The sequence below is a fragment of the Carassius carassius genome, chromosome 48, assembly GCF_963082965.1.
Source record: "Carassius carassius chromosome 48, fCarCar2.1, whole genome shotgun sequence".
Classification (NCBI taxonomy): domain Eukaryota; kingdom Metazoa; phylum Chordata; class Actinopteri; order Cypriniformes; family Cyprinidae; genus Carassius; species Carassius carassius.
The window spans coordinates 8,353,963-8,372,454 of record NC_081802.1 but is presented as its reverse complement, the minus strand read 5'-3'; the positions used below and the strand labels follow the sequence as shown (position 1 = coordinate 8,372,454).

Sequence of the window (18,492 nt, the reverse complement as noted above, 5' to 3'; positions counted from 1 at the left end):
AATTAAATACTTGATAAGGTTCGATCCATTAAAGGACTGTAAGTCCCAGAGCGCTCCGAAGACCTGCCAGCAAGGTGCGAGAAAGCAGAGGACTGATGCGTCACCGAGACATTTTATTAGTCGCATCGGTTGTAATGACACTAGATGAAAGAAGGTTCTGGCGCTCGTTATGTTACTAAGTACCACGCTCTTATGTTCTCCGTCGGTGCTCGTACGGTTTTTAAGTGTTGTTGACTGAACAGCTGGTCGTTGCAGTGCATTTCCATTGTTACGAACAGGTGGACGCATTGTATGTGTGAGTGTGCGCTGTCACAGACCTTCTGAGTTGGAGTAGATGCATTTTTTAAATTGATTTGAACAACGACAAGACCGTGTGGGATGAAAGAGCAGCCTGTGTAATATGGCGGAATGTCTTCAAGGAATAAATTCATTCAGAAAATGTGTAATTGATCATGAAACCTTTTCACAGATTGTGATGTGTGAAGCGTTTCCACAGTTATTAATATTGTAAATCTATCAAGTTTTTATGTATAACATTTAACTCACACACCATGCTTTGTATTTTATGAGATTCAGTTACAGAAAACTGGTTAACACTGCTGTAGCAAATATTTCTAATGTGACAGCTGAGGGACTAACTTGATTTCCCAATATTTTTGCTATTGGTGCAAATGGGAACACAAAAAATATATATATTTGTTGCGGTTTCTGTGCACCACTATAGAAGTTTACACAACTGTGATGACCTCTGCTTCTCAGAGCCCCAGAAATGTGCAATGTGCCCGTTATTTACTCACCCACCTCACATTGTTCGAAACCTGTATGATGTACTTTCTGAGAAACCCAAAAGAAACCTTTTGTCCTTACAATTAAAGTCTGTGTTGCTCTCATTTTTTTACAGTGTTGTTGTTTTGGACCCCACTGACTTTCATTATATGGAAAAAAACAACTGAAACATCTTTATCTTCTCACCCTCATGTCACCCCAAACCTGTATGACTTAATTTCTGAAAAAAAAAGGAAAGCTTTCGTCTTTACAATTAAAGTCGTTGCTCCACTGCTGTTCTTCAGTAACTTCTTTTGTGTTCCATGAAAGTTAGTAACTCATACAGGTTTGGAATGACATGAGGGTCAGTAGATATTCTGTCCATCATAGTCTTATTTTCATTTATATTAACTCAAATATGGTGTCCACTCTCAATATAGTCCCTCTATGTCACTTTGTGAGTGTGTGTGTGACTATTTTGAACCAATAAGCCCATAAAACACACTTCACCTTTGTGTGTACATCCCCATCTGCATGAGCAATCCAACCAAGCACAAACCCTCCACAACATCCACATTCTTTCTTCATGCAGTCCTTTTTCTCCATCCTTCCTCTCCCTCTATTGTTTTCTGACCGAGCCCCTCTGTTTGTCTCTTTGCAGCGAGTCCTCACGCCACGCCGTCAAGTCTTCATTTCCCAACATCGCCAATCATCCAGCAGCCTGGCTCGTACTTCTCCCACCATGCCATCCGCTACCACCCCCAGGAATCACTCAAGGAGTTTGTCCAACTTGTCTGTCCTGACAGTGGTCAGCAAGCTGGTCAGGTGGGCTTCCTTAATGTAAGGAGCATTTTTGTACATACATACACACTTCCACTACATGTTTTGTATCCATATAGACACCTAGTTGGCTAGATTGTCTTGTTTGTAGTAACTTTTGAATATTTGTGGATGAATAGAAGGATGCTATACAAGATTAGCACTTATACCCTAACTTCACCTCGCATTCTCAATAATCGCAACTCGCATTCTCAATGCTGCCACAAGGGGCACTATTGCAGGAATTAGCGAAAACTTTTATCTTCTTTGGTTAGGTTTCCCCCCCAATATCTTTAATGGCAGGTGGCATCTAGTACCTTAAATTATCTGAAGTTAGTTCAAATGTTTCTCTCTAGCTACCTGAATAACACGTTAAGTGTAATTGCGAAAAAAAATTTAAGCTAACTCTAGCCTCTGAAAGCCGGAGGAGAGACAGCGAGTGGTTTGGGTCATAGATAATGAACAGTGAAGTGCGCACAGCAGCATAATTATTCAAGACTAGGAGTAGCGAAAAAGTTCTGAGCACATTCTACTGACGTGCATGTGTATGATACTTCTGTTGTGCCTGTTAGTCATACGTGTCCGGAAGTTGAGTGTGTTTTCATGTTTTTTTATGTCCTCTTTTTTATCAAGCCCAATGGGAGCAGTCAGGGGAAGGTGCACAACCCGTTCCTGCCCACTCCCATGTTGCCACCTCCTCCACCTCCCCCGATGGCGCGACCCGTGCCCCTGCCCGTGCCAGACTCCAAACCTCCCTCCACCTCCACAGAGGGAGGCGGCAACTCCCCCACCTCGCCAAGTGAGTACTTCGGCCCATCACCTTCCATCACACACACACTTAACACTTGATCCTGAACGTAAAGTGTCTTGTGTTTCCCAAGCATGTGTAAGCTTATCTTCAGTGTTTTTCATAATGAAACGTGCGCAGTGTCCATATCAAGCCTTCCTCTTAACAGCTGTACTGCTCCCGATACAATATTGATATTCATTTTGTGTGTGTGTGTGTGTGTGTGTGTGTGTGTGTTTAATTCACCTCAGCCTACTCCACGCCGAGCACGTCTCCCGCTCAGCGCTTTGTCAGCGTGGGCCCCAGAGACCCCAGCTTTGTAAATATCCCTCAGCAGCCTCAGGTGAGTACACATGCACAGATCCACCGAATCCCTGAAAGTCCATCAAGAGTGCTTGTTGTCTTGTCATAATAGGCTTTCAGCACTTTTATGCCAGCACATATAACTCCCTCGCTCGCTGTGAGAGCTCATAGCTGATTTATTGTGTGTAATTGGTATGTTCAGACTCGGATTAAATGGCACTGTGGCCGTAACCTTGATTGATACCCCTCGCACACATGTACAATCACTTGCATGCTACAAATTAGTTGTCATATGGTACAGTTTATAATTTGACATTGCTGTTACAACATTTGGTCATTTTGAGGTTGTCAGCATCAGCCAATAGCTGATAAAACAAGCCATTCATTTTTAAGGAACATTTACGCAACGTTTATTCAACATTTACTCAAGCATAAACTATTTGTTATGAGTCAGTTCTATGTTGATACAAATGCAAACTTGTATACAATGCACAATTTGGTTCAAACTTACATGCCCATGCAACAATGCAAATCGTTGAATCTTACCATCCCTAGATGATAGATATTAAACTAGTCTGTAGTTATCAAGTTGTGCATGAGTCATTTAAATCTCACATCGCTCAACAGCTACAGTTAACATATTCATAAATGGACATCAGGATCACCCTGTTAATGTAAATGAACTTGTGTTTGTTTTTTGTCGTGTAAATGCTAATGCCTCTGAAATGCCACCTGTAACCTTAATCGTCACACACACATATCTACAATGACAAATACAGCCTGTACCGCCACCTGCACTCGCACAAACAGACAAAAAAAGAGCACAAGTTACCTCTGTAAATGCAGCTATAATACAACAACACACACACACACAACTGAGATGATACCACGCTCATAGAGAAACACTCAAGACTGGATTGGATTCGAGAGAGATTGTGTGTGTGTGTGTGTGTGTGTGTGTGTGTGTGTGTGTGAGATATGTCTGGAGGCCTGCAGCAGCCTCCCATCGATTTATTGACTGTGTCGCAGGCCGCAAGACACGCATCCCCCAGTAGAATGGAGGCAGGTGTTTGTCAGGCCAGCTGGGAGGAGAGCGGGGGGTTGTTATTATTTATTGTTTGTATTTATTTATTACTTCTGGCTGCCTCCCCTTCCCTTCTCTCTCTCTCTCTCTCTCTCTGTCCTTCTCTCTATCACCTTTTCCTCTCTGCCTCCCTTTTTTTCGAGCTCATTTGGTGGCTAAGGTTCCGTCTTTCTATTTTATGTCTATTTGTGTATACTAGATTGCTACTGCTTTTTATCTGTTCTTATGCTTGTTGCCTTTTTAGGGAGTTTGACAAATGGAGTAGTTATAGTTTTTTGTTTTCATTTTGTAGTCCAGAACACATAATTGCACATCAGTTTTTGTTGTTTTGTAAACTTTTTGTTGTTGTTGTTTTGTTTATTTCGGTACAAAATATTTTTTAAAGGTCATAAATTGCTGTACTGTATCATATAATAAAATGTATTAATAAATCTCTATATATTTTGGGGTAAAAGCACATAATTTTTTTTATTATTGATATGAAATGATATCAGTATTAAATTTATATTAAATAATATTTATTGTATACAGACACACACAGACACGCACACATTATTATAATTTCTTATTTAATTCATATTTGGTTTTGTTTTATTCCCTAACACTCTAAAACAAAGTTGCATTTTAGGTTTGTTTGTTGTTTTGTAAACTTGAGTTTTGATTTTTAGTTATGTTAATGAAAATATTTTAGTTTGTAACACTCTTAAACAGTCACTTTTGTTTCAGTTTTCTTTTGTTCTGTTTGTTTGTTCTTCCATTTGATGTTCAGGCCGATTCGTTTTAACATCTTAAAACTATGCTCATGTGAAAATTAACAAATAATCAGCCTTTCAAACACCTTAATTGTTGCAAGCAGGTGCAATGCAAAACACTGTGCTTGTTTGCTAAATTCATCATACAATACTTGTTTAAAAAGCACCTTTATCATTTATCATTAATACATGTCTGAAGTTGAAGTTTAGGCCATAACCTTGGTTTTTAAATAACTATGAGGATTTTCATGAGCTATTTATTTTTGTATAGAAGCGAGGGCAGCGAAACTCTAGATCAGCTGCGAGAGACGTCTCCCGAGTGCCGTCACCCACTGTGTCAGTGAACTCTTTGAGGCTCTGTCTAGCCAGACAGTGATTGGACTGTGAGTTTATATTAAAGCACTGTATGAGTTTCAGACTGGCCATATTGACGAGCCTGTGACCCCACGGCAGGGTCCGGTCGCACCATTTCATTGGCCTCATAAGCTGGTGCGGACCACCCTGGGGTGGACAGGACAAAAGTTACCCGCGGTGGCCAGCGTGTTTTGGGGGTGGGGTACAATAGAGTGCGAAAGTGACGAGCAGACGAGAATGATGTGACCCTAACTGTAAACATTCCTAGTGGCCTAGCCATGGTAACCAGGCAGAGAGTGAGAGACGGGACAGTATAATGGAGGGGTCTGCCACGGGAGGAGGGGATGGGAATGAAAGAGCAGGGTGGTGGGAGGGTGGCAGCGCCCTCAGGGGTTTGCTGTCATGGGAGCTGTTGGCACTCGCCCTCTCAGATGGAGAGGTTGGCACCACATGCAGAGATATACAGACGCAGGTTCGGGAGCAGAAGCGTTGTGCCTGTTCATACTGAAGGGCCATTTTTTTGCCAAATAGATTTATAAGGCAACTTCACAAAAACAAAAAAAAAGTATATATATAAATATAGACAGATATGTGTGTGTGTATGTGTATATATATATATATATATATATATATATATATTAGGGCTGAAGCGATTCCTCGAGAAACTCGATTACAAAAAAAGATTACTAAAAGCATCTTTTAATTTATTTTAAATCTCACGTCAGGGTCTTTTGCAATGATTTTTTCAATGTGACTCAATGCGTTTACGTCACCCACAAAGCGGGAGGAGACACAAGCGCTGTGTCCTAAATGGCATACTGCAAGGAGTCAGCAGTGTTTTGATTTGAGGGCCCGGGCAAACGTAAAGAGAACGTTGTGGCGTGTGTCCATTGCAAGATAGGGCTGGCATACCAAAACAATGTTTTATGTGTTTAATGTTTAATGTGCATCTCAGAATTTTTTTTATTTAAAACCCCAACTGAATGGCACTTAAATGAACTTAATTCATCTGTCAAATTCATTGTCATTGTTCACAGTACAAGTACAGACAGAGAAACAATGGGTAATAATTAAATGTTTATTTTTGATATATGCATTGCATTCTATGCATCTAAAAAAAAAAGTTGTTCATTTTAGTCGTTCTTAATGGTGCATTTTAAGAGACACACACATATATACACACACACACACAGACACACACACACACACTTTTTTATAAATCTTAAATAGACAGTTAGATGGAATATATATATATATATATATATATATATATATATATATATATATATGTATGTATGTTTTTATATTAAATACATTATAAATCATTACACATTATGTACAATATATAATTGTGTACAAATTGTATATGCATTATGACATTGTATACAACATAAATATTTTTATAATATTAAATAAATTCATATTATAAAAATTTGACTTTTTAAAATAAAAATAACAAATAATTTTGTTATATCATATTTACATACACATTAAAGGTATTATGTGTAAATATTACATTTCTTATAAAAATAACTAGATTAATTTTTTATTAATATAAAAATATTGTAGTAATAAAAATGATAAATGTTTTTATGTAATATATAATATTATATACATTTTCTAAAATTATATATAAATATATATATATATATATATATATATATATATATATATATATATAGAAAAATCTAATATATATATATATATTAGAACCCTGATCTGCTTGCATGCTTGACAAAAACCAAAATCAATCAATCAATCCATAAAGCACACAAAAATTGCAAACACACATGCCCAGGCCCATAATCTGCATTTAATTGTGCAGCATTTAAGTACTGTAGCCTGACCCCGGTCCCGAAGCAGAGCAGATAAAGCAATGATTCATAAACAGCATTTTTAATCAGAACATGCTGGGAGGAACTGAGTGTGATGGGGAGCACAGATAGGCACAGCAATGTGACACATACACACACACACACGCGCAGGCAGTAAATCGGCCCCATAGATGCCGAGATGAGAACGACGGGATCCTTGGCTTTTATTCGCTTTCTATAAACGTTAGCATGCGGGAGAGATAACATCAGTAATTGACTCTTGTCCTCCACGTCAATTTGCCATAGTTAAGCATCTGCGGAGACGTCCCCACAAAACACGCCTAACGATTATTACTCTAATTCATAATAAATGTTCATTCCAGAGACAAAGAAACCCCAAAAGCCTGCAGGGAAGGTGATGTCTCCTTAATAGTGTTGTTTAAACTCATTTTCACCCACGTGCGTTTCCTCCCAAAGCCAGAAGAGGGCAGCGCGCCAGACTAAGGGACACACAAATTAATTACCCAAGATTGATTTCAGCTCTATGCTCCTTGTCACACCCCAGAAAATCACAGGCTGCTGTTTCTGTCAGAGCACATACACACTTCCACTAATCTGAAACGAGGATAAGAAGAGCAACCGTTTCCCTCACACCTGCGAACACCGCCACTCCTCCACCGCTGCCGCTCTAATAATAAACAAAATGAATATGTTTATATCCCCCTCAGGTGTGAGCTGTTTGTTTGGGGTCATCTAATGGACTGTCGCACTCCGTTTTCTTTTTCCTCCGTAGCATCTGATGGCAAAATGTAAATAAATAATGTAGTAAATGTCTGCGGGGTCCCACAGGGAGCTGTAATACGTGGCTGGGCAGTTTGGGTTTGAGATGGCTTTTATAAGCACTGCTCTCCAGGCCCGGGCTGGTTTGCATTACATGAGGCTGAATTCCTCTGAGATGATTCTCATCCTCAGGCACTTTAGTGCTGCTGCTGACTCAGCACTCCTCCGTCCTGATGAGATTACTCCTGCCATTGACTGCCAGTTAAAGGACCAGACCAAGATTCCCAGCCCCCCATTTCTCTTCTATCTCTTCGGATCGTTCTTCTTTAATCTCTACCACATGACTTTCTCGCATTTCTCATTCCTCTATGCAATCGCCCTAACTTGTTTAACTCCCACTTGGTTTTAACTGGAAAAATTCTGGCATGTCGTTGCAAACTTGTATGATTTAAAAGAGATATTTTGAAGAATGTGCTAGTTCCATGTGGATGAATGAGGATTGAGGCTTTCGTAAAAGTGGTCGATGCGACTCGTCTGCTGTGTTCCAAGTTTTCTGAAGATTCACGATACGTTTGTGAAAAAAATCAGGTTGTTATTCACTGATACTCTTCCACTCAAGTGAGCTGGTGAGTCCAATTCATGAACGAATCATTTACTAGTTTAGTCAACTGAATCAACTGATTCAATAAAAAAAGATCAGTTTCAAAAAATTGGTTTGTTCACAAGTCATTCAGACCAGTTTTGAGAACATTTTTATTATTAAAATTAAATATTTACCAAAAATATTGTTATTCTTCCCTATAGGTATTAGATGAATATGTATGTGTATATTATCAGCTGTTTGTTTTTGAAATCATTTAGTTCTATGAACTGTATCAGCTGATTCAGTGAAGAGATCGAATTCAAACAAACAATCTGTTAACAAATCATTCAAACTAGTTTATGAACTGCACCAACCGATTCACTAAAATGATCCACTTTACAAATTATTCAGACTAGTTTTGTGAATTGAATCAACTGATTCACTCTAAATATCTTTTTTAAAAGAATTATCCATTCATTCGTACTGTACTTTTCTCATGAATGAATTCATATATTTTTAAATATATCACATGAGTCACATGGATCACTTTAATGATACTTTTATAGTTCCTTTGTGAAGTGTGCACACTTCAGTCCCCATTCATTGTTCATTGTAGTGTTAAAAACTGACTTTTGTACAGGTTTGGAATGGCATGAGATTGAATAAATCAGCATTTTTATTTTGGGTAACTTATCCCTTTAACTGAGTTTCAATCTGTCTCTCAGTCTATTAACCATTACCGTTGCATTTCATTTCCTTTCTCCTTCCTTTTCCTCTCTCTGAAGTCTATTTCTGCGTGTCTTACCTTGTATCGCTCTAGCAGATGTGCTGCAATGTGTGTTTGGTGTGTGTTATTTGCATGAGGTTCCTTCCCCTCCGCCCCTCTCCTTTCACTACATTAATACAGCTTTCACCTTGAAGGCTTTCAAACAGGACACTAAAGCTATTGATGGGTAGACTATAGCTATCTATCCATCAATTACAAACGCTGACCTACGTCTTTTAAAAACCAAGCCCACTCACGCCGAGAGCTACGATTCATTTTAGCGAATAAGCATGTTAGGACCGATTGCTTCAGTGATTAAAAAAGTCACTCAATAGTCTTATCTATCCATCTCTCTATACTGACACTTACTGTATTCTTTCAAATTATAGACATATATATAATTTTGTGCATATATATATATATATATATATATATATATATATATATATGTATACACATACATATATATGGTAAAAATACACACACATATATATATATATATATTTATACATATATAGCAAAACTGCAGTTATTTCTAACACAATAATTTACAATTTATACGTATAATGTTTATTCATTTTAATTGTTTTATATTTTTAAATTAGTACATTTTATTTATTTATTCTTTACAAAATTATAAACAGTATACACATATTTTATGTGTTATATTTTTATTTTATACATGTGTGTGCAAACCAAACAGATGTCTAATTAAAATTACAATTTAATATTTACAACAATATAAATATTTATAATAATAATAATATGTATTTAAGTAACAGTGAAAGTTTACAATTTAATAATAATATTTACTTATAATATGTAATATAAGACATCTGTGAGAGCTATAGAGAGCAGACGCTCCTTATGCTTTCGAATCGCTCTCACGATACGTTGACGTTGAACACAGATCGATCTGCGCAGTGCCGCTTCAAGTCAAATGAACCAACGAACACATCTAATCTGTGCATGCATTTGCATCGCTTTGACCATTCTCTGTAGATCCAACCTTCTCACGTGCCACGATTGGTCGATTATGTACAATGCTTGGACGTGATTGGTCAAGATACTTTTCGATCATTACCTTCAGCAAGTATGAAAAAAGAAAAAAACTAAGCCAAATATAGAAATCCTGGCCAAGACGTGTTCTGTAAAAATGGCATGTATGACCACCCTATATATATATATATATATATATATATATATATATATATATATATATATATAAATGATTTAATACAAATATTTTAAAATGCAAAAAAGCATTATATATTAAATATATGGAATACATAACATATTAAATATTTAATATATAAATTATTGTTTTTGTTATTATTAAATTATAAATAAATATTATAAAAATGTATATTTAAAAAAAGTAAAATTCTGAAATATTCATAAAATATAAAAATAGTTACACTTGATGTTTTACTCCAGGTACGGTTTAACACCGATCTAGGTTCTGTCACCCCTAATTAAATCTTAACATCATTCATTAGTTAAGAGTCTATAAAACTGATACAGATGTGTATAAAAAGACTTTAATTCCTCTGGCACAGCGTTCCTCTTCACCACAGAGGACTTTTGAGGACTTTTTGGAGCTGAGAGCCAGTGAAAAGTTTCATTAGTACTGCTTGCTAGGGCAAGAATCATCATTATTATTGATAATACTTGTTTATTGTTAAAATAATTTAATATTTTCATGTGTTTGCTTACATTTTTCTGAATGATTTAAAGATTTTACTGATTTATTATTATATTCACAGTGCATTTTATTGATTTGTTTAAATATTTCATGTTTTCTACTTGTAAATTATTAATATTGTTGTTATTAATAATAAAATATAAAGATAATAATAATAATCATCATTATCATCATGATTCATTTGTATTGTAGTTTACTGTTTAAATATTTTAATGTGTTTACATAAATTATTCAAGTTGTTTATATTATTATTACTACTACTACTTAATAATAATAGTAATAATAATATTCATAGTTAATGTTTGTTATAGTCTGTTGTTTAATTTATATTGTTTTTTAGTATTTATAATTAATAATTTTATTAAATAATAATAATTATATAAATATTATTTATACTTTTATTAAATTATTTTTTTACTATTACAATATTGATAATATTCACAATGTATGTTTGTTGTAGTATTATTAAATACCTATTTTAATGCATTCATTTATTATTTTTACTGTTAATTATTAATTATTGATCATATTTAGAATTTGTACTTTTATTGTAGGAGTCTTGTTTAGCTTTGTGTATTGTGTCAGAAATCAAGCATTCATTAATTTGTTTTTGCACATTGGTTATTGGTTGGTTATACAGTAAAATAATCCGTATTATATAAGTCGATCATGAAAAATGATTATTAGCTGATCTCTAGCAAACACCTCTGATATTCCACAGAATGTGTCAAAATATAGTTTCTAATTGATTTATACAAGATTGTTTTTTCTTTATTTAGCTGCATTTGTTCTGGTTCTGAAAGGTCGCCCGTGTTGCAAATGCAAGAATGACAGGTTGTAATTTCAAACGTTTTATTGTCTGTCTGTCTGGTTCCCCTCTGTGCTCCTGCGTGCTGCGTATCTGCAGACTAAATCATAGCTGTCAGCTCAGCCTCTGTGCTGTAACATAAGCCTACTGTCCACAAAGTTACGGGGAGTATCGGAGAGAACCCAACACGCTCCTGCTCTCTGAGCACAAAACGCCATCTCCTAAAGTCTTCTTAGGACAGGAGAGGGATGGAGGGAGGGAGAGTTTCAAAGCGGTCGAGGCTATAGACAAAGACACAAGGAAGCTGCACTGCACCGGAGCGCAGAAGTCCAGAGTCAGCAACTTCTATTGATTAAAAACTAACCTTCCAGTTTCTCCGCTGCACTTGCGGCGAGCAATAGAATTTAAACGAGCCGTAAGCTACAGCCTTCCACTCCGATGTCTAGGACATTTCCAACCTGATAGAAGCCACTCAATCTCACCAACCATTTCATTCTTCTTAACTCCATTATATCATTTACCAAATTAGCCTTTTGTGAAGCCTAGACAGTATATGTAATGAACTATTTATGCATTCATTAATAATACACATTATTAATCATATTTGCTAAGAAATAATATGTAATATATGTACACACACACACACACACACACGTATAATACATTAATGCAGTAACAATTATTTACGAGAGCATAATTATGATTATAAACAATTATGAGACATTGCAATATCTTTGTCTTTTGAATATATTACAATTTCTTTATAGATTTTATATAGTGTCTTTGGATGTATGGTATATAATATTCAATCACAAATCTCATAGGCCTAAACAAGTTGTGAAGTTATGTGAATATAATGCATTATGAAAATATTCAAAATGCATATAATTATTTAAAACAATTTAATAGTATTCAAATATATCTGTACTGTAAGGCATCATATTGTATGGGTGATATAAGAAAAAGATAAATTGCACTTTTTATGAAGTGTTTATATAATACATTAAAATATAAAACAATTCATGTAATTATTTGAAATAAATAATACTGACATACTTTTGGTGTCATATGTATATATTATAAGTTATTGTATCACAAATATAAATGTGCATGTAAAACACATTAAAACATTGAAAATCCAAATGATTAAGTTAAATTTACATATATCTTTATAAATAACTTTTTTATATAACAAAATATGCACTTTATGTACTGTCAATCTATAGTGCAATAATGTATTATACACACGGTCTGGCAGGAAACCGATCTTAACTGAATAACAGTTTGCAATTAGTTATACAAAGCGTGCAATAATGACAGAAAGTCATAAATTGTGACTTGGTGTGCAGGCTTGTTTTGTAATTAGAAGGCAGTCCTTCAGCGCTTTATTCTGATTGGCTGAAAACTCTGGGCTTAATTAATCATGGCTGCTGATTGGTGGACAGCATGCACGCATGATGAGCTGAGCAGTGGGAGGAGCGAGCGAATCCCTGAACACTGTGAATCAATAGCGTGTGTATTTGCAGCAGGGGCTGGACGGGACGGGACTGGGTGGATCGCATCGCATCACTCGGACAGAACACCAGCCAGAAAGAGAACAGGGAAAGAGGGATCAGACAGGGAGAGAAAGAAAGAGGGATAAGGGCCTTGCTAATGATAGTCACGTATATGACTGTCTGGTTGTCCCTGGCAACCAGACATGATGTAACACCAGGATGAACTTGAACTTGGTGGGAGGAGGGAAGTTGGAAAGGGGAGGGGAGAACGGAGTGAAAAAGTAGGCGAGAACCGAACGACACTTGCTCACTTGCTGGAAACGTGAACAATGGAGCACAGCAATCAATAAGCCCATTTCACTGAAGGATTACAGGGGTGCACAGACAGCCGTGCGCTCCGTGTGGCGGAAAGCGCTGCAAAGGCATTCAGAGACGAGGAACAGATGGACAGGAACAGGAAAAGAGACAATGTTGTTGAGCTGAGCCTTCACAGAGTCAAGCACCGTCTTAAGACCTCACCACACTGATACATAAGTGATGCGTTAAGAAAACAACAAGCAGTTTACGCTTTTCTTTTTGCCATTATCATACAGATACTGAATGAATTACAGGTCTGGGGGTTATACCAAGACTTAAACCTAACAAAGAAGGTAAAAACAAAAGAATTGGGGTTCTAAATTGACATGAAACTGCAGTCACTTTTTTTTGAATGTTTATATTTAGCTAGAAAAGAAATGCAGCACAAGACATGATTTTATCCTTTAGAATTGATTGAATCAAGAAAGTGTTTTTTTTTGTGGCAGGTGGTTGGAGAGGACGGGTTGAAAATACATTTTGATGATAAAACAGATATTTTTTAATTAACATGCACTGATGAATCTTGCACAATAACATCAGGAACATGTTAATTAAGGTAAAAAGTAAGATTATTATAGCTTTACATATTGCAATTATATCACAAATGAACTTTAATAAATACAAATGAGAAAATTATACAATGAAATATATAATAAAATGCATAAATATTAAAATGCAATTAATATATTATAAATTTATCAGCGTCATTACTTGAGTCGTCAGTGTCACATGATCCTTCAGAAATCATTCTACTTTGCAGATCTGCTGCTGAAGAAATTTTTTTTATTATCAATGATGAAAACAGTTGTGCCGCTTCATAGTTTTGTGGAAATTGATAGCCTACATTTATAGGATTCTTAAAAAAAAAAAAATAAGCATTTATTTGAAATAGAACTGTTTTGTTCTTTGTAAATTTTATGCATCCTTGCTGAAAAAATTTAATTTCTTAAAAAAAAAAAAAAAAGCTGACACCAAACTTTTTAATAGTAGTGTAGTAAAATTTGAATTTATAATGATTTTTAAAAATCTGATTGATGCCCAAAATGAACTAAATTAACCAGCTTAAGACTTGAAAGTTGTCATATAGTTCACACACTGCTGATGATACTTATTGTTCGTTGAAATCATTGAAGTTGCACACCAAACCTCACCGATCTGTTCCTCTCTGTCTCGTTGCAGTGGTACCTGGGCTAAAGACTCCCGACACGGACCGGACGCTCCCGAGGTCACACGACCACCCCCTCTGTCTCCCCTGAGTACGACCCGCAAACATGTACACCAGTCTGAACAGAGAGAAGCCACTTGCTGCCCCAGTACAGACCCACAGCATGGCTCCAGCAGAACCCCGCCAAGCCCTGGAACAAGAGGAACCGAATCAATGCGCTTACACCCACTTACTATATATCTATATAGTCCATATGTATTCTTCCATATGTATGGTTTACATGCCTATATTCATATATAGTAGCTGTCCAGCTCTTCTGAGGGTGGAGCTCGGAAAAAAAATGAAGAGCTTTGTTTTTTCGGAAATGTGCACGTTTTTTTTTGTTTGTTTGTTTTTTTTGGTTCACCCTCACAGATAGATGAGGAAAACATAACATGACGCAATCAAAGAGCTTCCCGCATTTGTGCCTGTGGTCTTAAACTGAATTCTAAGGCGTTTCCAACACAGTCTATGGCCAAGGGTCGCAAACCCACAACCACCTGGAGGTCGGAGCTCTGCCTTTCAATCACTCGTGTTTTGACGGATCAATCCGGTTTCCTTATCGGTGAATGTTGGAGGTTTCGCTTGGATCAGATATGCCACCAGCTAAAATCTCTATTGCGTCTTCTGGCCAGGACCATTTCCTCCCCTTACACTATCATCATCACCACCATCAATACCATCTCAGATCAAGAACTGTCAAGGACTTAACCGAACCCAATTTTTTTCAGTTGTTTTGTGTCATTTGGGGGCAAGCGATGAAGTCATGAACGGTGATGTTTGAAATCAGGTCATTTTACGGTATGCTAACGGGAGATCTCCCCACTTGGAGGCATGTTCATATTTTGTGTTTTTCGTACAAAAAATATTGCGATTCTACTAAACCCCAGCGGAAGGTCTGTCGCAGGCCAAGGGCCTAGTAAATGTTCAATCTTCCATAAACTTCAAGAAAAGGTTAACAGTGAATACTGAATTGAGGAAAGTGCAATTTTGTTGGGTAGATGTTGGATTGTTAAATATCTTTGTAAGCTAGATCGTTAAAGCGATTGTTGAAAAGTATATATATATAAATATATATATGTATATATATATATATATATATATATATATATTTCTTCCTAGTCCATTCACACCTCCAGGACTCTAAAATATCGGGGTACAAAAAAGAAAAAAAACACATAAAGAGAAAATTAGAACAAATAGCCTTGTGAGAAATAAGGGGAGCTGTAATTGATTTTTCTGTTGTTGTTTTTTATGTGTTTGTTTGTTCATCTTTTGTTAGCATTGTAGAACAAATATCCCTTTAAGAAATTTCAACGTTTAAACAATCAATTTAGTTTTCAAAATGCTACAGCAGTTATTTTGATTTAACCGAGCACATACTGAAATACATACTGTAAGAAAAATAGTCATTTGCGAAATCATGAAAGTAAATATTGACTGTTTAAGTTTGTTTGAACATGAAAGGCGAAATACTGAACTAACTTCCTTGTAGACACTTATGAAAGTGTCGTGCAAAAATGTGAAGATCAAAAAATGCATCCAGCTTCTCTCGCATGCAATTTTTGTTGCTTTTTTTTTGAGTTTCATTTTTTGTTTGTTTCCTGTACGAAACATATATAGATATATATAAATATATACACTTACAGTCTCATCCACCGTCGAACAAAGCTCAGTAAAGTTTTTTTTTTAAATTAAAGAAAATAATCTGCATGTTCTAGTGTTAGTGACAAATTTTAACATAGATTACGTAGAGTTAAAGTAGTGTGAAAAATATTGTAATCCCAACATCGGGCACTTGCCGATCAAGTATTTGTTTGGTCAAACAAAAGGGTATTTTTACTGCTGTTCTCACAATCAACCAGCTAAACATCTCTCTGACTCTTCTTAGCTTGTCGTCATTTCTATAAAGTCTCCCTTCCTCCTTTATTCCCGTCAGAACAATCATTTTCATATGTACACACGTCATCGCCCCTTTCAAACTGCACGAACAATTCCACATCGATGTGCCTTGAGCGATGGTCTAGTTCTGAGTTATTGCACAAGCTGCAATGTGGAGACTTTTTTTACCACACCTTCCACATGTAGTCAATTTGGAGAGTGTGAAATTAGTGTTAATTGATAATACACAGTGTTGCTCTCCATTTAACTACATATCGCCACTTTCAGTTATCCATTGCTTCGAAAATCCCATGGTTTACACTTCACTTCAGAAAAAGTATAATATGAAGGTTTTTATGTCATCAAGCCCTTTTTCTCTGATTTATCAGTAGTAGATTGATATTTATGGATGTTGCTGCAATTTCTAAATGACGACTACTTTTTCTTTTCAGTCTTCCTTTTTTTCTGTTCCCAGAGACGAATAATGATAATAATGAGATTAATATGCAATACTTGCTTGCACTCATGTAGATTTTTTTTTTTCTTCACTTTCATTTTTTTACGACCAAAGTGAGCACTTGACAGGTCAAGTGGCTGAACGTCAGTGTGTTTCTCATGCACATGACACGAAAAAACGCCATTGATCAGCCTCACTTGGGTTTCACGCAACCAGTCATCAGTGTTTCCGTATATTTTGTGTTTTTCGGTCATAATCAAGCCTTAAAAACAAGGAAACTTCCTTTCAATCATAAACACGCAAAAGCGAACACGTCCAGGACAAAAAATATGCCCAGTTTTTGTACATTTTGACAAAGTTCCATGTTATATTAATTGTTTACCTGTTTATTTTCTATTGCATATATCATATAAGAAAAAAAAATTATGGGGACGAATTTCCCAGACATATGATGTGATGGTTTAGTAGTTACACTTGTGTGTGTGTGTGTTTTTATTATTTTTATTTTTGTCATTGTTCTTGCCTACCCTTTAGAAATGAGTTGGGCATTACTTTCTTAATTGTCTGCACTAAATATAAAAAAATGAAAATTGTGATAATTTAGAAAAAAATACAGAAGATAAAGCTTCCAGGACTTAAAAGTGCGAAGGGAAACATGATTGCACGGATATTTTTTTGTCACAGAGACCTTGTTTAGAGCAGCCTGGCATCTAATCAGCGAGATTGGCTGTGTGTGTAAAATAATGACAAAATTGCACCCTTTTTAAAGAAAGAAAAAAAGAGAAAAATAGTTTTTAAGCAATAGTTTGGGCAGTCTGTTTTGTTCTCGTGTTGTGTGTGTAATTAAGTTTTTTGGTACAGCATTGGAGAAGATGCAGGAGAAGCGAACAAACTGAATGGATTAGATACGAGAGTTAGGGCGGACACACCCGAGTATGGGAGATTTGATGTTTGTATATTGTATAGTTTTATTAATTACACTGATTTTAAAGCTGCCCTATTTTATAATGCAGGACTTTTGTAACATTGATTAAATGAGGAAAAACTAGCGTTGTGAATTTTCTGATTGTTTGTATTAAGGCCACAAATATAGAACTGGTTTTGTTTGTCCTCTGGGGAACTGGATTTAAGTTGAAAACTTCCTGTTTCCTGTTTTTCTTTCTTTTTGTTGCTTTTTGCTTTCCTTTTTGTATGTATTTAAGGACTTATTTCTTCTTTCGATGGTATAGAAGTAATCCTATACTTGAAAAGTGTAGGATGTTGAGGTGAAAACCCCATTGTAAATGGATGTTACAAGTATGCTGTATGTTTTGAAGGTTATTTGTTGCATCAGTGTTGATGAAGCTAAATCTAGATATTCTGAGGATGTTGGTAAGAAGAGAACGTTTTTATGCATTTTAAAATTAGTTTTAGGCAGAAGACAATGACATAGACAGCCAAAGGATGCCCCTATTATAAATGCATCTAGGCATCTTTTTGTGTTCACCATTCCATGCAGGAAAATAAACCGCTTGATATGCAACATGATTCTTTTTTCTTTTCAACTTCTTCATCTTTCTTCCACCGCCCACCAGCACACAAAGACACTCGAGCAACATTAAATGATGGGAAGGTCAGTCACGATGGGCCGTCGATAAAGCCATTCCTCACTTGATTCTACATTTCATGTAAAAGCGAGGCCCTCATGTCACATAACTCACACAAATATCGCCTGATGGTGGTTTAAAATACTGAAAAGACATACAATTACATAGATTTACTATGTACTATGTTTAAA

General features: G+C 36.0%; 1 protein-coding gene across 6 annotated transcripts in view; it reads left to right on the top strand.

The window, feature by feature from the left end:
- LOC132131578 (nuclear factor 1 A-type) overlaps nucleotides 1-18,237 on the top strand; it is a 150,023-nt gene extending 131,786 nt beyond the window's left edge. For all 6 annotated transcript variants that reach the window (XM_059543636.1, XM_059543637.1, XM_059543639.1 and 3 more), the window contains 4 exons: nucleotides 1,427-1,605; nucleotides 2,218-2,383; nucleotides 2,623-2,714; nucleotides 14,353-18,237. In XM_059543636.1, coding sequence (XP_059399619.1) covers nucleotides 1,427-1,605; nucleotides 2,218-2,383; nucleotides 2,623-2,714; nucleotides 14,353-14,367 — 452 coding nt within the window. In that variant the 3' untranslated portion in view covers nucleotides 14,368-18,237. The remainder of the gene's footprint in view (nucleotides 1-1,426; nucleotides 1,606-2,217; nucleotides 2,384-2,622; nucleotides 2,715-14,352) is intronic.
- The last annotated feature ends 255 nt before the right edge of the window (nucleotides 18,238-18,492 follow it).